The 22,398-nt window shown below is 45.2% G+C and overlaps 1 protein-coding gene across 4 annotated transcripts in view; it reads left to right on the forward strand.

The window, feature by feature from the left end:
* The window catches only part of AAK1 (AP2 associated kinase 1), an 89,084-nt gene that overhangs the window by 24,209 nt on the left and 42,477 nt on the right, over nt 1-22,398 (forward strand). For all 4 annotated transcript variants that reach the window (XM_075444866.1, XM_075444863.1, XM_075444864.1 and 1 more), the window contains exons 3-10: nt 6,478-6,596; nt 8,621-8,729; nt 10,918-11,060; nt 16,328-16,449; nt 17,920-18,001; nt 19,949-20,081; nt 21,140-21,243; nt 22,217-22,296. In XM_075444866.1, the coding sequence (XP_075300981.1) occupies nt 6,478-6,596; nt 8,621-8,729; nt 10,918-11,060; nt 16,328-16,449; nt 17,920-18,001; nt 19,949-20,081; nt 21,140-21,243; nt 22,217-22,296 (892 nt within the window). The remainder of the gene's footprint in view (nt 1-6,477; nt 6,597-8,620; nt 8,730-10,917; nt 11,061-16,327; nt 16,450-17,919; nt 18,002-19,948; nt 20,082-21,139; nt 21,244-22,216; nt 22,297-22,398) is intronic.

Raw genomic sequence — 22,398 nt, forward strand, 5'->3', positions numbered from 1 at the left:
AGAGGGTGGTGGGTCAGCAGAGCAAGGTAACACAGAAAATGCAGTGTGTTTTAGGAATGCTAGTGGCTTGTGACAAGGCCTTTGGTCCTGCAGATCGTGTGAAATCTGACCTGCTTGAATTTGTGTCTGCAGGGCAGAGTCCAGCTGGTCCTCTTCTGGACTATGTTTAACTTGGGTGAAGTGGTCTGTTGAGTTGGTGCTTCAAGTACTCTCTGGCTGCAGTTGAACTTGTTCTGTTTTGGCTCAGCATGAACAAAACAGGCTTGTTGTGGGGACCTGTTGTCTGGCAGGCACAAAACCTGCTTGCAGTAATACCTTGTTTTCTTCTCTGCCGTTTAAATAGTTATTTGATGGGGTGTGTTTGAAGATCTGGAGCAGAACTTAAATGCAGCTCAGACAGCTGAGTAAGTGATTGTGTGTGAAGATACAGTAATCGTGTTGGTAGGAGGGGGGTTCTCGGGACAAGCTATTTCTGATGGTTTCCCTACCACCGCCACCACCGGTGCCGTCCCAGAAGGACAAGGTGGTTCTAGGCTGTGCTGAAGGGCGGTTGTGTCCGTCGAGGGCAAGGTGTGAAGCGTTCAGCGTACGGTTCGTCTGCTGCAGCAGCGCATGCAGAGCTTGACTAGCTCGTATGTTCACCAGTGAAAGGCAGCTCTGGAATTTTGTCACAAAACGGTGATAGAAACAGCAACCCATTTCTCTGAACTTCTCACCATAGCATTAGTCAGGGCAGCTTGCTTGGAAGCAGCATTTTGTGCTTGTTTGCGGGTGGGCATTGCTGGCTGCCTGTGACGATCTGGTTGCAAGAGGATTCCAGGCTTGCAATACACGTGAAGCGCTGAAATGCAGCAGAGTGCGATCTTCTTACCTTGCGAGGAGCTGAGAGTGGATCACGTCAGCTTTGTGCGGCTGGTTTTACCTAGTTTAGAAGTGCTTGCCTGGCTGTGAAGAGTTCTGCATCCTGCTGAAATTACAGAAGGGCTGCAAATACAACTACCAGCGCTGGAAACCAGCCAGTATGCTAACACAAACCTGCATGGAAAATTGCTCTGGCATCTGTATTGACTGGAGATAATTGGAACTTCCCTTTTTTTTTTTTTTTTTTTTTTTGTTCCCCAGCTTATCCTAAAACCAGTTAACAAGAGCAACAGTCAGGCCAGAAGCGTGTAGCAAGATAACCACGTTCCCATGCTGTTGTAGAGGTAGATGCAGGCCGAAGTGCAGAAGACAGTGATGTATCCCCAGAGACCTATGGCTGTTGCTGGCTCTAGGCTGATGGCGATCTCAATACTGACTGCGCAATATCAGTTCAACAATGTTACTATGTGTTAAGGAGGAGCGTATAAGTAACTTTTTATGTCTTAGAGTGTGTTCCTTTAGCTTCTGCTGGCTTATATGGGAAGAGTTGAATTTCCTTCAGAACTTTAAACCACAGGCTCTTGTTTATGAGTGTGAGGGAGAACTGTCCTCTGAGCTGACTCTTAGGTTTAATCCTTGCTTCTCTCCCTTCTGGTGCTTGCAAAGTCTCTGGATGTATTTGCTCTATTGCATCCAAAGCTTGGACTGCTCTCTTGCCTTTTGCTTTCCGTATGTGTGCTGGAAAAAAAGTCTTTACCAGCAAAGACATGAAGATGCTCCTGGTGCCTGGATTTCTCTGTGTCTAAGCTCTGCTCTGCTGTGTGTGCGACCGACCCTTCTGTGTGGCACGGCTGTCTAACTTCACTTCAGGCAGCGCGGGCTCTTGAGCTGACCTTGGCTGGCTTGGGGTTACACAAATCCTGGCATGCCTATCTGTTGTATTGGGCTGGCATAGTGCATTAGAGCTGGCAGTTTCTGGCCGTTGGAAGGGTTGTCTTGCTTGCCGTTCGCTGAAAATAGAAGTAAATGGTCCTGTAATGTGCATCTGGCAGCGCTTCATAATAATTGCTTGTCAATTTGTCTTTGATCTATTTCCTTTCAACTTTGCCCAGATTTAGCAAAGAATTAGTGGAATAAGGAGGGAGAAATTGGTTGTGGTCCGAGGCTCTGGAAGCTGAAAGTAGTCCTTGAGGCTGAGGAGGTGGTAATGTTGTAGACAGGTAGTGTGCAAGGAGGAAGGGTTAACCAGCAGGGAGCAGCTGTTAGCAAGGTAGTTAAAAGTGAAAGTAAGTGTATTAATTCCTGCATGATGCTGCGAGAAACCGTCAGAGTTGAGATGAGTGCTGGATGACTTGTCTAAGCAAAACCTGCTTGTGCAGTGCAGCGGTGACCAGGCAGACGGCGAGAGCTGGGCAGTGCCCGTCCTTACCCCTGCAGCCCGGGGCAGAAGACACCCATCAGCTTTGGCAAACAGGTCCCTCTTCTACTGCATAATGCTGCATGGGAAGGTGAAAGCAAACTCTCAAATCCATTAGATAGTCTTCATTAGGCAGTGCTGGCTGCAGTCCAGGAGCTTGATAGCTTGGTCCCTTCCTGGGCTGTGCTGAGCAGCATCGCTGTTCTGGGCTGTCTGATGCTGCCAAGTGAAAATCTCAGCCATCTATTGGCTCCTCCTTCCCCTCTTCTCGGTCATACCTTGCTGAAAAATGTGAACTGGATTTTCTGCCCGCTGCTTACCAATGAAGTTTACTGCTTCTGAGGTAGCTGTGGGAGCACAGGTCCTTCTGAACAGCTCTTTTAGCACAAATCTGAAGTATTGGCCACAGTTGCTAATAAAAAGGTTTTGAGTGCTTCAAAATGTTCAGAGTGTATTTAGCTAGTAACCTACTCACACACCTTAACCCCTAGCCTTAAAATGACGATGTGGTATTACTGTTAACCTTTTTTGCAATGCAACAGTTTGGGGTGAGTGCTGTTTTCTTTAGCGGGAGGTGCAGTTCATGAGCAGTCAGTCACAAATGCACAAGGGACTTGGGAGGTGAAGGCTAGACCAAAGGTCCAAAATCATCTCTTGCTCACAAGAAATGTAAAGGGAAATCTCTCTAGGTCTAGGTACAGACCACTAAAGACATCCGTGCCACTTCCACACATTCAGATAGGCAGCGGTTGTTGCATGAGAAACCTGTGAGGCGATACACCTACAGCTCTGACCTTGGCCTGGAAAGACCTGCAGCCCTGGAAGGAGCAGGATTCCAGCTGGAGCTCTGATTTGCTCTGGCACGTGGTTGTGACCAAGCGCTGTTTCTCTGAATGAGTGTGAGATGCATGAAAGCCAGCGGCCAGATTTCTCTGCCCTATCTGTGCACCTGCTGCTTCCTTTGGAAGCCAGTTTGCGGGTGTACGTTCTTGGTATTCTTAAAATTGGCCTGTATGCCCTGCTAACGGACCTGGATCTTGTATTTCGAGCCATTTGTGTATGAGGAGCGTGGCAAGAAGCTGCTGTTCTCTGTGCTTTTTCTCTGTCCCTTCCTGATTCCCTCATCCTCGTGCTGTTTTACTGAGTGTTTCGCAGTCCTGTTCTCTGCATGCAAAACGGGGAGCGCTGAAGCCAATTAGCAGCGGAAGGTGTAATAAATGCAGAGACATTCAAATTAGGGTGGCATTTTTCACACCTTTTCTGATCGTAGTGTGGAGTGACTACCTGAAGGAAGTTAGACATTCTTGAACGTGTTGTGCCTTTGTGGACTAAATCCTGGGTACAGTCAAAACCTCAGCTCAGTAAACTGTAGTTTGGAAGGAATATTGTGTTCTCTTGTAACTGAGGGAATCGGACCAGGTGATGTATTAGTTGTTTAGAAAGTAAAGCTTTGCGCTCTCTCTTGCGTGGATGTGGATTGTCAAATCTTGCTTCTCTGATGGCACAGTCGCTTACTCTAGATTGCCGTGTAAAAATTGCTGTGTGTACCCTGATTAAATCAATACTTGTTTTCTCTGGAGAGAAGCATGCTGCTTTTGCTAGTAGCAAAATTGTCATGCTTTAATCTGCAGTCAGTGGGAGTTTAATAATAAAGTAACCAAATTGGTAGGTGTATTTGCAGACAAAAGAAGTTAAATTATTTTGCATGGCTTCCATGTGTGGCGTTGTCAGCTGAAGTTTGCAGGAGTTAAAGGTAGGGGAGAGAAGGACATGAGGATGTAATTTTCCTATGACTTGTAGAAGTACTGTGACAACTCTGCCAATATTGCAGGCTCCCTCTTCCTCGGTTGTGGCTCCACCTGACGTATATGTCTCTCGCTGCTCCGTTTGGAAGATGCTCCGGGCCGTGTTTCTGTCAGGTCCCTATGTGTTGATGTTGCAGTCCTGTAACAGAAGGCAGTAGCTTAATTTTTTTTTTTGTTAGTTTCTAACTTTCTCTTTCCTTTGAGCTCTCAGGGTGGTTTAGCTACGTTCTCCATTTCATAGACTGTAGTTTTCTTTGCCAGTTGGCCCTGGTTGCTTGTAAGCAAAATAGTGTGATGTACACGCTCTAGCAAGGGTGCTTTGGGAGTGACTTTGTTAATTAGCACAGGATCCAGGCTGGAGGAAAGGTACCTTGTCCTAAAACTTTGCTCCTGAGACACTGGCAGTTGGTCTGAGGGGGTACCAGTCCCTCTTCAGCTGAAACGCAGAGTTAGAAGAAGGTGGTCCTTGAATTTAGTGGATCTGCTTTTTTAAAAAAAAAAAGTTTAATTGACCTGTTTTGTCTGCTCAGCTCTTGTTTCTGTCTGCTGAGCGCTGCGCTGTACGCAGAGACACAGTACCCCTCTGGCCTCCAGGCCTGGCGGGAATAGCAGTGAGAAGGGAACTGAGCCCCTGGAGAGAGGGCAAGCTTGGGATGGACAACTTCTGACTTTCTCATTTGGGGGAGAGAAAAAAAAAAAAGTCATGTGATTTCCAAAAAGTTTTGATGATGTCTGAGATGGTAATTAAAAAAAAAAAAGTGGTGGGTTTTTTTTGTTTAATGTTTTCTCTAGATTTTACCTGTGGTTCATGCAAATATTATACAGAAATTTAAAAAAGAAGTTCAAACCTGATCTCTCCAGTGATTTTAAAAAGCATAATGTGGTAAGAAAGTATGGACTGGGGGAAGCTGTGGTTGTTGTGGGTCCCTTATTTCTTGCTGGCTCTGTTGTGGGTTACAAGAGGGAGGGGGGGAATCAGAAGAGTGCTGTCTTGCTTTTTTCAAGATAGACATCCTTTGGGCTAAAGATAGCACAGCGGGATGTGTGGATTTGGTCTCCAGAAAGGAGACAGATGTGGCTAGGGTAGAACAATAAGGCTATTGCTGCGGGTTTAGGAGTTCTCAAAAATGGCTTGTAATTTGAGATCCTCAACTTGGAGCAGGTTAAGAGAGGGAGTCGGGGTTATTTCTGTGTCTGCATTTAAGCACTATGAAGAAATCAGGCCCTCCAGAACTACCAGGGTTTTGAAACCCTCTTTGGCAGGAGTGAGCAGCATCTGTATGACTTGCTGTATGCCAGGGCCACGTAAAGAACAGGACTCTCAAAGGGCTCAAACTTTTAAAATGAGAATTCTTTGGGATATCGCTAGCTCTTTACGGTGTATAACTCCAGCCCTTGGCTTCCTGGGACTGCTGAAAGCTGTGGCAGCACCAAATCATAACTTACTATTGAGCTGACTCTTTAGAAATCCTTAAACGTAAAATAAACATGTGCTGTAATGTGAGGTGACAGAGAGCGAATGAAATGCTGTTAGGCTGTGGTGTCGACAGTGTTGTCGTGCTTCCCTTTTTACCATTGTGCAGTGCTTCTTGGCGACTTGGATCCGTCCAACTCTTTGTGCTGATCCATTCTGATCTCTAGGAGCCAGGTGTGAAACTTTGATGCCTGTGTACCTCCGTCCTCAATCAGTTCCCTATTTCTGTCCAGGACCACAAATGTAAAACCCGTATATTTTGATGCATTGCTGACAGAGATGAAAGACAAGTATGTCATGGGAGTCGTGACATTACTAATAGCAACGACCACAAAATGAATTGTGATTTCGTTTCTCTTTTCCCTTGTTCTGCTGTCCTTTTTTAAAAGCACTAACATCAAACTATGCGTGGGAGATGGGTTTCTTCTGCTTCTCACACAAATCAACTTTGTAATGTAACTTGGACGCTTCAAAAGTCGGGAGGCCTTTTAAGCTTAGGGCTTTAGTAATTCAGCAGATGATCTGTAGCTCAGACTTCTGTCCAGGACAACGCTGCTGTTTATACTTCAGCTTTCTTCATAATGGAAATTCATGGAGCAATGAAGGACTGTCTGGCAGGACAAGTAACCGGCGTAATTGCTTGTTTTTACGGAGAAGTGAAATGTTAACTTTCCTTCCATGAATTGAAGATTTGCCCCCTTGGATTCCTTTTATTTCCCAGAAATAACTGTCTAGGCAGAGTTGGAAGCTCTGGAGCTAGGCACGTGTGAGGCGTGCTACCACTGTGGCTCTGCTGTTATCTGCTGAGTGCCCTCCCTCCTCTGACTGTGCTCTGAAGGCAGATGGAGGCAGGGACAGGGTCAGAAGCAAGGACCAAGAGGTTTCTTTGTTAATGAATAGGATGATTTTGTCTTCTGCAGGTGGATTTGCGATAGTGTTTCTTGTGAGGACTAACAATGGGATGAAATGCGCCCTGAAGCGGATGTACGTCAATAACGAGTACGACTTGCAAGTCTGCAAAAGAGAAATCCAAATCATGGTAAGTCACTGCTTTGTACTGGGACGCCAGACTGGGGGTGGCGTGGTGTGAGAGCCTGGCCACCTCCTGCCTGTGATCTGCGCAGCACCATGCTGCGAACTGTGGGCTTTCTTAGCAAAACCGTGTTTCTTTTGGGAAGACCTAACTCCTGGAGTTAGCGACTGTGTAAAAATCTTGTACTGAATTATTTTAAATTTAAATAGTTTCAGTAGACAAGAAAAATATGGGAGCTGAAGAAGCAGAGGCAATCTCAGGAAAATGAAGGGAGCAAAAAACCTCCTATGTCAACCCTACGACTTAACTCTTCAGCTCTTTCCCATTGAGCGTGGTTTGGGGTGTTAGACTTCAAAGTCTAACAATCTTTGGTTCGGGTCTGAACTCTTGAGCCTTTTAGACTTCATCAGAAAAGGCTGAGGATTCTGATCTCTCCGTCTCTGAACTCAAATCAGTGCATGAATTGAAGATCTCTATCCCGAGATGAATTTGTGTCACAACAGCTTCTAATCTTTTGGGTTGGGATGAAGGCTTGCTCTGTATTGGTGAGGTCATAGATTAAAAACAGTGTTTGTGGGGTAATTACTGCCTGGGCTTTTGTGAGTTTATTTATAATAAGCACTGGGATATTTCATTAAATTATTGGGTATAAGGGGTTTTATGATAGGATAGGTATTTTTAATAGCCACTTTAAACTTAGCATCTCCAAACAAATAAAGTACTGAGATGATCCAAGCAGATTTGCTTAGTCTTGTTTGGAGCCTGGAAAACGTGGAAAGTGCCGCTTTTGAAGTTGTTTTCAAAGATATTGATGAACATTTATAGCAGCTGCGAGGTGGGGAAGGAAATACAAAATCCTCATTCATTTGGGTAGATGAGCTTCATATCAGAAGCTCTTACCTGTAGCAATTCTGGGTATGTTTTTTGAAGTAGCTTTTAATGAGGTTAATACCTTTAAAGTTAACTGCTGGGGTTTGTGCGATAGTGCAGTGAAGCTCTTGGGCATGCTTTGTCGTCACTGTAGCTAATGCTGCATGGGAAAAGCTGAGATTAGATCTTACAGCGAAGGTTTTAGCGGTGCTCACAAAGCTTGTTTACTTGAATTTTACTTTCAGGTGTTTTCCATTGTCCCTGTGTCTTTGGTGCCTCTTTTGAAATGTGTGGCTAACCTGGAAAGCGAGGGCGAGAAGTGTCCGTCTTACTTGCCAGGTGCACTTGCTCCTGCACTGAATATCATAGAACCAATATGTCGCTGAAAGGAAATACTTTCTTCTTTCCTAGCTTTTGTCTAATAAAGAGGTATTTTAAACTTAACCGCAGTTTTTGCAACCATAGAGCATTACAGCAGAATGTGACCAGCAGCATCTTAATTTCTTTTACTGGTGAAGCTGAACATCGAACTGGACTGGCTGTCACACCTGGGGGAGTGTGTGAAGCTGGCGGTCCCAAAGAAAAGACTTCTCTCTGCAGGTTTAGTATGGGTCATGGTTAAGTCATTGATATGAGAATTTGTGCTTTAATCCATTGAGTGCCTTAAAACAAGGTGCTTCTACAAGCAAGGTTAAAATTTATTTTATTACCTTAGTGGTTTTTTTTGAGTATGCAAAGATTCAAAATACTGTTTGCCAGTAGAAGAGTGGAAGAAGAGAAAAGTAAGCACAACGTGTACCGTGCATAGCCGCCACAAAACACCTGCCTTGTTCTCCCCTCCACGTAAAGGAGGAGCAGCTCCCAGTAGCTTGGCCTGGGCCATCTAAGGGAACGTGCAGAAATCTGGAATGATCTCTGGACAAGTTAGTTCGTCAGGTTGGCTGTTGCTCTGCTGTTTGTGTCAAATCCTGCTGGAAGGAAAACCGGTAGAGACAGACCTCAGGTTTTTTCAAGCTCTGCGTGATGATGAATCCAAAGTGACAGAAGCTTGCACCTGTACAGGAGGAGAGCTAGGAAAGCTGTTCAGTGTAGAGGAATCAAATTAAAATGTTGCTTGCTCTATATGGCTGGTTTATGCTTTGCGTGTATTTGTCTTACAGCGGGACCTATCTGGCCACAAGAACATTGTCGGGTACATTGATTCCAGCATCAACTCAGTAAGCAGCGGCGACGTGTGGGAAGTGCTGATACTAATGGACTTCTGTCGAGGTGAGTGTGGGCTCAACATTGGTAGATTTGTCTGTTTTTGGCACTTCCAGGAAACGTGCACAACACCTTCCTCTAAAAAAACCAAACTTGTTGCTAGGCCTGGCCCTGCCTTGGTGACCAAGGAATTGTTCTGAACAAAGCAAAGCCAAAACTAAGTGTGGAGAAGTGGATGATTTGTGAGACTATTGTTGACCCTGTTAATGGGACTGGTATCACCTTTGCCTCTGTCCAGTGTGGTCAGGGAAGCCCTCAAATATATATTGCTGTTTTCTGTAGGCTGGTCTGTGCAAAGAAGTGGCTCTTCTAAAGCTGCCAGGCTGTGGAATGAATTTCTTCTTCACTGTCATATTGCAAGCTTCTTCCACTTCAGCCTGACTTAGGAGTGTTCTGGATGAAGCCTGAAATGGATAATGCGAAGCCAAAAAGTATTCCTTGTACCTCTGACCTTTTTTGCTTGGCTGTCTCTAGTCAGACAGGCTTTTCCAGTCTTTTCCAGCTGTCCCAAAGCTTTGATCTCTGTGGCTAGGATGTGGTGTTTGGAAAATGACTCATGTGCTGTGCTCAATTGCCTCTCGCAGGAATAGTGTCAGAGCAAAACCAATGTTTTGGCCAGGTAACTTCAGAAGTCTGTGGCTGGTTTGGATGGTGGCAGCTGACTGAAATAGGTATTCTGGGGACTGTTCAGCTTTTAACTGAAGCCAAGTGCGTTGTAGCAAGGACAACTGGATGCTAAAATGCCTGTAAACATGTTTGATACAGCTTTCTGTTCTGCCGTGCCCCCTTTGCCGCTTAGTTTTGGTGCGGGAGTCTTGACTAACCTGCACTGGGTTGGTTTGCTGCTATAAGGAAGAACCTTACGTGTAGTTTTGCTGAAGGAATCATTATGTAATTTCTTTGTAAGCTTAAACCTAAACATCACAAGGAGTGTTGTGAGAAATAGGCCTGGCAGTGTTTGTAAATCCATACTCAGCTCCGCGTTGCAGACCCCACTGTGGAGGGCAGTGCAAACCATAGCAATTCAGGATGTGCTCGCTCCAGCTGCACTGGCCTCCCCTCTGTGCCAAATTTTGGGCTGGTGAAGAAAAATCCATCTTTAAGGTGTTTCCTTCCATCTGAAAGGAGGAGAGCTGCAGGGTGGGGATTTCTCATGTGGCTTGCTTCTGCCAGATGGTCGGCGCGGCACACGCCTGCCTCTGTCTCCGACATTCGGACTGAAGCACAGGAATTGCTGTTACACGTTGGACTTTCCCTTGTTACTCTCCTTTTGTGTCAGACAGCTTCCAGACCAAATCAGTGCGTCTTTGTGTGCAGAACTGCACTCACTTTGAGTGCGAAACGTTTGCAGCTGCTCTATTTATTAAGCTGAGCTTTTCTTTTGTACCATGAAAATAAAGTTTTCTGACACTTGTGGTGGGTGAAGTGATAGTTTTGCTTTGCCCAAAGGTTCAGCAAGGAGATTTTGCTTTGTGTGTACAGGGTGTTTTGAGGGGGGGAAGAACCTCTGTATGAATTGTTTTGGAAAGGCCTTGACAGCAACAAAACCTCAAAACTGAGGCTAATTCAGAACTCGTTCATGAAAACTTGCTTTTGTCTGTCTAGAGTTTCCCTTGTTACAGAGGGAGTTTTAATTTTTTTGTCAGTCTGTGACTTCAGCCAAGCCACTTAGTAGCGTGTGGGTTTTGTGAGTGTCTCCCTTTCTCCCTCCTCTTGCTTACGTGTGGCATCCTATTTTGTGGGCTGTGGGTGCCCCGGATTCAGCCCTTGATTCCTCTAGTCTGACAAAAAAAGTCTTATTTTGAAGAAGAAAGAAAAAGATGTGGCTTAGAACTATGTTTGAGTGTTAACACAGCCAGGTGAACGTGGGCCTTAGAAGCTGACTTGCTGCTCTTGAAGCACTGTTCAAAGACAAGATCAGATGTAACGCCTGCCACCAGATACACAAACCCCCCTGGGATTTAGGTGAGGAAATCAGAACGGAAACAAGATGAGTAAGCAGATTGCAGAAATGCCTCTGGGGAAGGCTTGGTGCGAATTTTGAATCTGAACTCCTGAACTTGTTGTGCGCTGATGGTACAGCCACAGTTTGATGGGGAGCTGACTGAGACAAGGTGTGTCTGGTAGGACTGGGGCTTAGGCCAGGCCTCATTTTGTGCACCTGCTCTGATTCTTGGTGTGTGTTCCTCCTCAGGAGGTCAGGTGGTGAACCTCATGAACCAGCGCCTGCAGACGGGGTTCACGGAGAATGAGGTCCTGCAGATCTTCTGTGACACCTGCGAAGCCGTAGCCAGGTTGCATCAGTGTAAAACGCCAATAATCCACAGGGATTTGAAGGTGAGTTGTGGACTCCAGCGATACAGTAGGGAGCGTGCATCCTCCTTAACGTGTCTGTCTGTCTGCCTACGCCACGGCAGACGGGCTTTGAATACTGGTACTGTGTTTCTGTTGTTAGTAATGAGGAAAAGTGGGCATAAATACCTCTCTCTATTGGGAGATAAAAAAAGAAATGAGCCTCTTGTTGCTGCTTACCATATGTTTACCATCTATAGATCTACTTAAAAAACACAAATGTTTGTGAGTAATTCTGTTTTGCACAGGAGATGTGCCAGAATATATCTGATGAATTATTCACAGTGACTTTCTACCACCTGAAACACTATTGATGTTATAAGGTAGCTCACAAAAAGCGTGCTGTAAATTTGTTTCCTGGATCCACATTAAAAGGGTCCCTCCAGAGATGTTGGCCTTGGGGCGGGAGCCGTTAGAAGCTTTTGAAACTGGCCTCTAACTCTCTGTTGACCATGAAAGTGCAGTGTAAAACTCTGCGTGCTTAGCTGGGAACAGAGCTAGGCCAGCGGGGAGAGCTTCTGAAAAATCCCACGCCTGTCATGAAACAAACAAACAAAAAGATGTTCCTTTTCCTCTCAACTAGCTTGTAAAATGCCTGAATAATATATTTAGCCAAGAAGGAGGCTCCTGTGTGCATTTAAAATTCAGATGTGCTTTGTGGGTCAGGTTCTGTTTTCAGAGCCCGCAACAGATGTTTGCTTTGTGCCACTGGCCGTAGTTTTATAGGAGCAGAAGACACGACGTGTGCCAGGTAGCACAGGGGAAAAAATTCCTCAGGGTTTGGTATGCTTTAACATGTTTCAAACGGTTGTGACCCCAGTGCTCAGCCAGTTTGAATATTGAAACCAGTCTGACTTCTGTTTTTTCTAGAGAGAAACGGGGGGAGTCTGATAAATTTGAGGCCTGGATTTAAAGCTGTTAAGGTCTGTGGGAGTCTTGCAGGCGTTTGTATAGGCAAGGAAGACTGAAGTGAGAGGATGAGGCTTAGGAACAGGGACCTCTGCAGTTGATGTTAACCCCTGCTGTTACCTTTTTAGTGAATCCCTGTCTTTTTTTTAATGAAGAACAAACTGTGAATAAATTCTGGGACATCTGTGATGGTTTGGTGAGTTATTCTAGAGTGTTACTCTCCACACTGAGTTGCAGTGGAAGTGGACTGATACGGTCTGCGTGCTTAGGTCAGTAAAGTTTGCAGGGCCTGGCTCTTGGTTGGTAAGCTGTGCCCAAGGTCAGAGAGTTGGCTCTTCTCTGCCTGGAGACGTGTCCCAGTTGAATATTGGATTATTTCTGTCATGATGACATCTGGAGCTCCAGTCACAATTGAGGATCTAAGTACTAACGCAGAATTAATGATTTAGATATGTTTTGACTTTATTTGAGTTCAAGTTTAATAATGACAAGGTGGAGCTGCAATTCCAGAACAACTCCAAGAGCGATTAAGGTCCAGAAAAGTTTTGCACGGGTTCTGAGCCTAAGGAGAGGCACCCATCGGGTAGATGTTCTGTTGGAGTGAAGATAACTCTGTTGAAGGGTGGGCAGATGTTGACTTTGCAGACAGCTACGTGGAGTTTGGAGGCTTTTTTTGCCTTCCACCTCTTTAATGTTGCTCTAACACTGGAGGTTCCTGCCCAGAGAGCTCTGCCAGCAGAAGGGATCATGTGAATAGTGTTTAAGACCTTTCAGACAAGCACAGCTGGATTAGTTTCAGTGGCCTGCGGCTGTGATTTTGAGTTAACCCAACAGGCTTTGCCTGAAGCAGAACGAGCTCCTGTCGGCACAGTCTCCAACTGCTGGGAAGTGATCAACAGCTGGGGACAAAAGCACCTTTAATCAGTGTGCCTGTACGCAGAACTGAGCATCTCGCTGCGAATAAAGGCCTTAGGAAAGGTAGTATGTCATCCCTGTGTTTGTTTATTAGGGTTTTCCTTCCTGACCTGATGGTTAACTCTCAGGTGCTGTGTCAGTCTGCCCCTGTGTGCTTGCTTACAGCTGAATGGCGTGCTGTACAGGGTGTTACGTTTACTTTCATGTGCTTTGTTTGACTGCCACAACAGCAGGTGTGTGTTGATGCTGCTGTTTCCTGAAAATGAGGAAGCCCCTCATGTACCACCTCTGCCCTGGTTAAGACCCCTACAGAGGCAGTGTAAGCTCACTGGCAGTAGGCTTGCCTTGCGTGGTTGCCTTTACTTCTGCTTGCAGGTATTTTTCTTGCGCGTGGGGTTCACAGGCCACTGCTGCTGCAAGGCATTACCTAAAAAGTTCATTTTTGTTCTCTCTCTGGAGTAAGAACACTTCCGATATCTTTAGGTTCGGCCTTCTAACAGCGAAGAAGAAAAGGCCAAACCTTCTTATGGCTATCTGTTATGTTACCCTGGCTTGTGAAGTCTCTGCTTCTGAGTTGGAATCTCTGCAGAGAAACTATAAATGTCAGACCCCAGAGGAGCAGAGCTGAGTGAGGTGGATGGAGGGCAAAATACATCTGGGGCTGATGATAACAATTTACACCTATACCTAGTGGCAGTGGTTTGCATAACTGGTTTTATATTTAACCTTATCTTTCCAGTCTCACATCCTATAATGTGTGTTGTTCAAAGCACCGGCTTAGAGCCAACTTTGATTTCTATGGCTCGGAGCTTGCTGCAGTGAGACGTCTCCCACTTCTACCTGTGATGTTTCTGCTAGTTTGAACCCATCCGGTTCCAGTAGATGACTGGCCTGCAGATGAGTGGCTGATTTTTTTCTTGTAGTAGAGACACAGCAGAATACAGCAAAAGACTAGATCAGTCAACCCAGAGGATGCTGTTGATCAAGATATCTTTCTCCTTTCCTTTCCCTACTTTCTGAAATAACCAGAAGGTTGTGCTCTCATGTTAGAGATTTAGTGTCTGCTACTTTCATTTTGGCAGGAGTCCTCCTAGTGCTGCACTTCTCTGTGGTGTGATAAGACAGTCAGGCTGTGCTGCTGTTATCTCTCTGCCTTCCATCACCGTGCTTTGTAATGCCAAGACTTGCTGTGATGCCACCAACAAGCCTTTGCCTGGAATTTGTTTGGACGGATCTGTGCTCAGAGTGTGATGTGTAAAATTGTTCAGTCCTCTAATGGTAAACCCTTGTATTGGCCATGTTAAGAATATGCCTGTGCCCAAATCAGCGCTCTGAAATGTCACACTGCAGTCATTTCTTTGCTGTGAAATACTGAGCAAGCTTTCAGAAGTAAATAGTGAATGGTGCTGGGGGGGGAAAGGAAGTTGAAACATCTCTAAAGAGACCTGACGGTGCTGGAAAGCAGTCAGAAAGTGTACCCTGGTCACGCATCCCTCCCAAATCGCTACCTGAACTGGGAGATACTGGCCTTAGAAGCCGTTGCTCTCATGAGGGGACAACATGTGTTGATTCCACCGGTTAAAGAAAGCCTGATTCCTCATCCCTCGCCAGTCTGCGTCTGTGCAGCGTGCTTACCACTGAAGGTTTTAGCACAGCAAAGCATTTGTTTCAGAGAGCAGAGACAGAAGGTAGCTACATTTTGTAACTAACAAAACTGAAAGCAACTCATAGTTTCCCTTAAAGATTTTTGTTTGGGGTCTAAATCTGACTTTCTAAGTGTTGGGCATGTCAAAGACTGCAGCTGGAGTTGTAAGCGCTCAGCAGTGCTGGAAACTGGATTGCACTTTCCGAGTGTCTGACTGGAAGATGGCACCTCCATACTCTTTTGAAAAGACAGTTTTCTTGGCCTGGCAGTCAGTAGCAGTAATTCAGGTACTTTATTTTGCTGTTTTGTTTTTTTCTTTTTTGTTTTTCCTTTTTCTGGGAGTTACTGAGCAAGGCTGGTTGCTGGATAGTCCAGTGCTGATATTTAACAAAACTTGCAGGGTATTTCAGTGAGAAGTCATGTCAAACTTCTCAGCCAGGTAAAGTGGAAGGATTCTTCTGGAAATGTTTGAGTATTTGCAGGGGAGAGGGAATAACGCTGTCAGTGTTGATCTGCTCGGGAGAACAGCTGTGTGCAATGCTTTATTCAAAGCAGATGGATAGCAGAGGGGGAAGGGGTGTTGTTTAACCCTTGGTTTCAAGCCAGCATTTCCCCCCTCAGCTGCTCTAATTTGGCTGTGTTTTCTGATGCTTAAAATGCTGACTCCTTCTTTTTCTTTCCTTCTTGTAAAGATCGTCCTCAATGGGGAGCTCTACTTCCAAAAGGTTTTGTTAGCGAATGCTTACGTGGTGATTTTTTTTTTTTTTAAATGTACAAGCAGTATATTTTATCTTGTTGTATCTGAGCATTTGACATTGATTGAAGATAAATACGCTAAGAATTGCGTGCGTTCCCTTGAGAGAAAGTGCTGTTAATGCCACTGTACAGATGGGGAACCGGAATACGGCAATGTTTTGTCAAAGCAAAGAACAGAACCCAGGTTCTTCCACATCTTATGTCGGTGTTGTAATATTTAGACAACTTTCTTAGGTCGATGTAAGCTAGATTTTTGATAATGTATGATCAAGTGTGAGTAGTTTAGGGGAAAAGCAGTGACTGCTATCTCAGGTGTGTATTTGAGCATTTGTTTCAGTTGTCTGATTCAAGCTACCAAATCATATTTGAAAGGAGAGGGTCGTCATCTCAGCAGCCTGGAGGAACCTCTGCCGATACAACCGCTGTTCAGGGAGTGTGGGGTAGCCAGCGCATTCTGGTAACAAGCAACTACAGCATGAGCGCAGGCTGAGGTTTCTTTTGAATGAGACTCAAAGTGACAGGTGAAATGCAGGCAAAGAACTGGAGATGTATTACAATTTTGTGGAGTGTAGAAGCGTGTGCGCTGTCACCCGTTTGCCTCCTTTCTGCCTCACTAGACAGTGAGGGGTTGTAGCCCCGTACGAAGCTGTGAACAGTTTATATTAACTATCCCAAATTCAGATGCCAGACTGTCGGTCATAGTAGCTCAGGGAAGTCGAGCACCAGGAGACAGTTCTTGTCCTGAAGCACACAGTAGTCTTGGAGGCAGGGTGACGTGCTTGCAAAAGGAGAAAGGAGAGATGGCAGGGTAGAAGGAAGGCAGTGTTACAAATATGCTTCCGCGATTTGACTTCTATTTTAGGAGAATTGACAGAGTTTTGATGCATATTTTCTTTGCTGTCATGTTATGCTTTTATGTCAGACGTGTCCGATATGTCTTCAGGCACTAAAAACCCTGTCTCGTCTAAAGAAAATGGGTAATTTTTTTTTGTCTGAGTGATTCTGTATTTGTCTGTGATGCTTGTAGGTTGAAAACATCCTGCTGCACGATCGTGGCCACTATGTCCTGTGTGACTTTGGAAGTGCTACTAACAAATTCCAGAACCCTCAGACAGAAGGGGTGAATGCGGTAGAGGAGGAGATCAAAAAGTAAGTGTGCTTTTCCTTTTCAGCTCGGACATAGCTTGGATTTGAAGGGTAATTTTTTCTTGTACTGGGACTAAATTTTACTCAGGCCTGTTGCAGCAGATTGAGTGCTGATGCGTAGAAGCGTCTGCTGCAGGTAAATAAGTGTCCTGGGGGAAGGTGAAACAATAAATTGAGCTTGATGTAATTGCTTTGGACCTGAAAGACTGGGTGTACTAATGCAGAGAAGTTGCCCACCTTGAAGAGGTAGTCACGTGCTCTGTTATGTATGGGGTCAGTCTGCCTCTGTCCCTCATCTGTCTTGGCTTCTGTGCACTGCAATACAGCAGATGACAAAATCCGTGTCCTCCGTGAGCCGCTTGACATAAATCCTTGCAGTGACTAAGGGAATGCGTGGCCTAACTCCTCAGCTCCGCGTAGAAGATGCAAGGACCTTGAGGTGTTTAATGGCTCCTTCTCTTGCCCCATGCACGACCAGCTACCGTAGTAGCGACTAGGTGCACCTTGATGTATTTTAAAAAGGGAACTTAGCTGGCAGTTCACGATCAGGAATGGAGCAGACTCCAGGTCCTTCATCTTGCTTTTGTTTTTAACAACATCACTGCTGCAAACTTTCTGGTTCTGTTAGTACAGTCCTCTGGCTAGAAAACAGCAGGTTAGAAATGGGTGCAGATGCCTCCTTTTTGACAGGATTCAGTTACACCAGCATGCATTTCCTGGGCTTGTTTGAAGATTTTGGTGCTCTCCTAGTCTGGCTTTGCAGTCCCTTTGGACTGCCCTATTTGCACGCTTACTAACAAGCCTACAAGAACTTTGCCTTTAACAATGCTTGCTTGTGATCAAGGTGGATAGCATGCAAGGTGCCACAGCAGACGTTGTAGACTTACTGACAGGAAATCTTATCATAAGAGTCTCTTAAACTGTGGCGCAGTTTCCAGCTTCTCTGTTGGTAGTGATTTGTTAAAATGAGACAGATTCCAGCTATAGTTTGAGATACGAAATAACCTTCCCCTTGTTCGTAATACCTCTGAGCAGGAGTCCTGGTATGGAAGTCTGTTTATTATTTAACACATATCTGGTTACAATCTTTGTAATACAGTTGGCCAAAGCCCCAGCAGTGAGGACATTGCAGAGGACGTTTGACTACTGACCTTGTTAATACCCTGAATCCTTGAGTATTTCTGTTCTAGTTCTTAAAATGATTGTGCTGTTTGGTGAACAGATTCCTTGCCTGGGGAAGGATCTTGGTTACTGCTTTGGTTTCACAGGGCAATTGCAGTGGGTAGTATTTTATTGTTAGAGACATGTAGCAGATGCTGTTGTTAAAATTTTTTTCCAATAGATGGTTTCTTTAGTGTCCCTTTCCCTAAAATGAATAGGGAAAGAGTGAATTTTGAATCATTTGGAAATGTACCATTGTGAAAATGCACCTGATATCCATTTCAAACCCACCGATAGATCTTTCTGCTACAGGTACACTACGTTATCCTACAGAGCACCAGAAATGGTCAACCTGTATAGTGGCAAACTTATTACTACAAAAGCAGACATATGGGTACGTATAAAAACTGCTTGACATCGTACAAGCAGACTGCAGCTTGCTTTCATTACCATAATGACAGGGTAACTTTCTGGCTGGGGCTGACCTAGTTTGTGTGAGACTGGACAGTTTCTGAATCAAGAGTTCCTCTGCCTGACGTTTCTGATGAGCTACTGCAAGCAGAGTGGCTTGTGGATAAAACATGCCTGCTTCTTTGCATGCCATTTCCCATGTGGTTTTTATTTGGAGATGTAGGAAATTCGAAGGCTGGAAAGTGCAAACCTGATCCCGTATCTTAAGAGTTAGAAAATTCAGAGTATTGTGACTTTCTGTGCCTGGGTTGGATTGCAGGCGTGTGAAATCCAAGTTACTGGTCAGGATTTAGTAGAAAACTGAGAAAATAGACCTTTGCCCAGGAGCAATAGCATGCTTATCCTGGACAGCGTAACACAGGTCCGAGTTGTCAAACCTGGCCAAAGACCAAGCTTTTGCCCTGCTGTTTCTAATGATCAGCACAATCTTGCCATGCTTTTCATGTGGAGAGTACAATGCAACTGTGGTGTAAGCCGTTACTGGCTAACCTGATGGAGGAGGAAAGGCTTCCCTTTAGTTGGAATGGAGATGAAAAGAAGTCTGTGCTGTTTCTAGTGTACTGGCAATTCAGCAAATGAGATGTGTTTAAAATGCTAATTCAGAGCATGTTTGTATGGTTTCTGAAGCCCTGAGCTAGGAAGTAACAAGGCAGAAGCAGTACAAGGGAGCGTTAATGTATTCTCAATAGCTCTGCCTCTGCATATACAAGAGGGAAAATTGCTGGCATGACATCTGCTGGGAAGAGTCCTCTGTCCTCTCTGTGAGCTCAGCTCGGAGTCAGGAGCGCAGCAGCTCCTGTGGGACGCTTGCACCGCTGAGTTCGGCAGGAGGTTTGTAGAACTGGGCCCTGTACCAGTGCCGGGTCGCTCGCCTTGGTGTTAGAGACCCGCAGAGGGAAGGTCACAGCTGTAACAGCGTGAAAAGATTGTCAGGGCCTCAAAGGCAGCCAGAGGAGAGCCTAGGATTTGTGTTCCTTCCTGTGATAATGTGGGAAGGCAGAGATCCAAAGGGTCCAACGGCTCTCCCTGGCGTGGAAGGAATTCTGTTCCAGTGACCTTCTGAGTGTTTCCAAACGAGCGTGTGGCGATGTGCGCAGTGGGGCCTCCACTTCAAGGCCTGTTGCAGCGCTTGTCCCGCTTGTCACCTCTCTTTCCTTAAATCTCATCGAGGTTATTTTAAACTAGAGTGCAATTTAATTGTGAAATCCTATGACAAAAGATACAGGCGGGTGACGAGTCGCTTAGGATTAGGAAATGTTTCCCCCTCTCTCCTCAGAGATGGTGGGAGTGCTTCATAATTAGCCCTTTGTGCAAAACTTGTATTTTCTTTTGAAATAGGTGGCGGTTCTTGCTGTCAAAAGCAGCACGGAAATAGATGGAAGGGTGACATAACCTAGCAGCCTGCAGGCTTCTCTGTATCTCTCTCCCTGGTACATATTTATAATGGTTGAAAGGTTCCTTGAACCTTAAGCTAGGAAACTGCTTGGGCTTTTCTTTGTCAGAATAAATGTATTAGGATGATGATTACCATGTATTTTTGCTATTACTGTGCTTTTTCTTCCCAGTATGTGGCAGAAACAGGCTCTGCCTGTTTAAAAGGGTTACACTGAAGTGTAGTGGTATGTGGAGCTGTGGGATGTGGCTGATTGCAGTATCTCAGCCTAACAAGGGAGAGCTCTCCATGCATTTATCTTCCCGTATAGCTATGTTGTTTTCAAGTCAGTCCCAGGGATGTTAAAACGTAGGGCTGGTGTCATACAGGACCCCTGTAACAGAACATGCTAGAGCACTTTCCCGGTTATCTACAATGGTGTTTGGATCAGACCATGCCCTGCTTTGGTTTAAGTCCTTTGCTCTGTTCTCTCTCCAGGCCCTGGGCTGTTTGCTGTACAAGCTGTGTTACTTCACCTTGCCTTTCGGGGAGAGTCAGGTGGCGATCTGCGATGGCAACTTCACCATTCCAGATAATTCTCGGCACTCGCAAGACATGCACTGCCTCATCCGTGAGTGTCTCTGACAGCGGCACAATCGGCTTCCGCAGAACTAAAAAAACAGCAGAGGTGTTTTGTTCTTACATTCCCCGCTCCTACCGTCAAACAGTTGGTGTTTCTCTTTTTTTAAGAGACTCGCTTGCACACAAGGGTGGATAAAGTGATTTTTAAATTTCATTTTATTTTTTTTAGTAGCGCAGGAGATCAGCCTTTGAAAGAAATTGTCATGAAGAGATCTCTGCTTGACTGGGCTGTAGTGAGCTCTGTGGAAAGGCAGGAAAACAGACAACCATTTGGTTTGAGAGTCCTACAGAAACTTGCACAATGAGCCTATTTATGCAGAAACGTATTTCTCCAGTAATAAATCTATTTGGATAAGGAACTGAAAAGAACTACAGTGACTTAAACTGACGATAAGAATTCATCTTCTGTGAACTGAGAAGCAGAACTGAAATGATTTATAAATAACCCACTGACTAGAGTGAATGTGTAATTAAGGGTACAATGTGCTACTCTTGGCAGAGCTGGGGCAGCTCTCTTGTTCTCAGCACAGCATTTGATTTTTTTTTTTTTTTTTTTGTTTCCTAGCCACAATCTTGACTAACACAGAGTTGGATGTGTTTGTGGAGCAGCCTGGTCTTCTCTTTGCTTGTGCTAAGGGGGATGGTGGTGTATGCGGCTGGCCGGTCTTCCTGCCCCGCTGACGCACCGGGGTTAGATCAAACTCCTCTCCTGCGGTTTCACTTGGAGATGCAGAAGTTGAAACCAATGCTATTCCCTGACCAGGCAGGCTGCGTTTCCCCTCCTTACCCTAGAGCCTTCAGCAGCAGCCACGAATCGTTCGTTGCTGTGTTGGAAAATATCTCTTAGTCCATCCTGACAGTCTGTCTTGGCCCTTTCTCTCTGACCCTGATGATCAGCTCAGCCCCGCTGACCACCGAGCGGCTGCTTTGAAAGAGGCAGCGGCGCCCTGTTAACGTCTGGTTGTACCAAAGGTAGCTCTGCCACAAATGGCTCACGTGAATCTGTCTGTTCTGTCACTCTGATACGAGCATCTCTGTCTTTTAAAGGGTATATGCTTGAGCCAGACCCAGATAAGAGACCTGATATTTATCAGGTCTCCTACTTTGCATTCAAACTGGCAAAGAAGGAATGCCCAGTCCAGAACGTCCAGGTGAGTAGCGAAGGAGTGGGCTGGTGTAGGGCACTGTGGGAGGAGACTGGGGTGGCAATTACTGAACACTGAGCATTCTGCTATGTTCTGTCAGCTGTTCCCAGCTCTGTAATGAGGAGGGTCATCTTCTTTTTATTTTTTTTTTTGAATTACCAGCGCTGTTTGGGTTGGGCTTTTTTTTGGGCGTGCAGGCAGGAATCAGGGTTTTGTTTCACATGTTTTCAACTTCAGTTTGTCCCTGATTTACCTCCTCACCCAGTTACCAATGTGAGGCCAACCAGGAGATCTTGTGCGTGTGAACATTAAAAATTAGGCCATGCTTGTGAAGCCGCCGTGATTTCCAGGCGCATTCATCATAGCATGTGTGATTTGTGCTGCAGCTGGTTTTAAACCTAGCAATAGTGTGTCTGCCTGGATGGGACTAGCCAGCTTGCATTTGAACTACATCAGACCTTGCACAACCACCTGCCCCTGCTTAGCGTATCTTTGTAGACTTCAACTGAAAAATAGAGTCGATGAGTATTTTTCTTATGGTGTTATGGACAGCTGTGACATGACATTTTAATTAGGTGTTTGCAGGTAAGAAGAAACCTAGATTTGCCCCCCCCGTGTTCAGGTGGTTATTTATGGTCTTTATGAGTAAGATATGGTTTTACTACTGTTACGCCTCTATTTTTTATAGCAGTAAGATTGTCTTTTAACAATACCCAGGTTGTGCTGTGAAGCTTTGTGTTCAGATTCCACATGTAGTAAATGGTCAAAAAGCTGAACCCTATTTTTCCTTTATAAAGGCTCCCAAACTACTGTCTCCTCGTGACATTAACACTGAGGGATTTGTCCTGTGTCCAGCATGAGGAATAATTGTTTTGAGGCTCTCTCAATCTCCCAATTTCATTGGGATGTTTTTGCAACTTATTTCTGACTCTGTTTTGTGCCCTCAAAATACAAAATTCTTTGTTTTTGGGATCTGCAGAACTCTCCAATCCCTGCTAAACTCCCAGACCCGGTTAAAGCAAGTGAAGCTGCTGCAAAGAAGAGTCAACCGAAGGCCAGGTAACCACATCTGCATTATGCTCAGCCTTCTCTCTTTTTATTGTATGTTGTCTTTCTGCTGTTTATTAGGAAAGATGTTTGATAAATTTAGCTGCTTCCTCC

The sequence above is a fragment of the Opisthocomus hoazin genome, chromosome 28 (assembly GCF_030867145.1).
Source record: "Opisthocomus hoazin isolate bOpiHoa1 chromosome 28, bOpiHoa1.hap1, whole genome shotgun sequence".
Taxonomy (NCBI): domain Eukaryota; kingdom Metazoa; phylum Chordata; class Aves; order Opisthocomiformes; family Opisthocomidae; genus Opisthocomus; species Opisthocomus hoazin.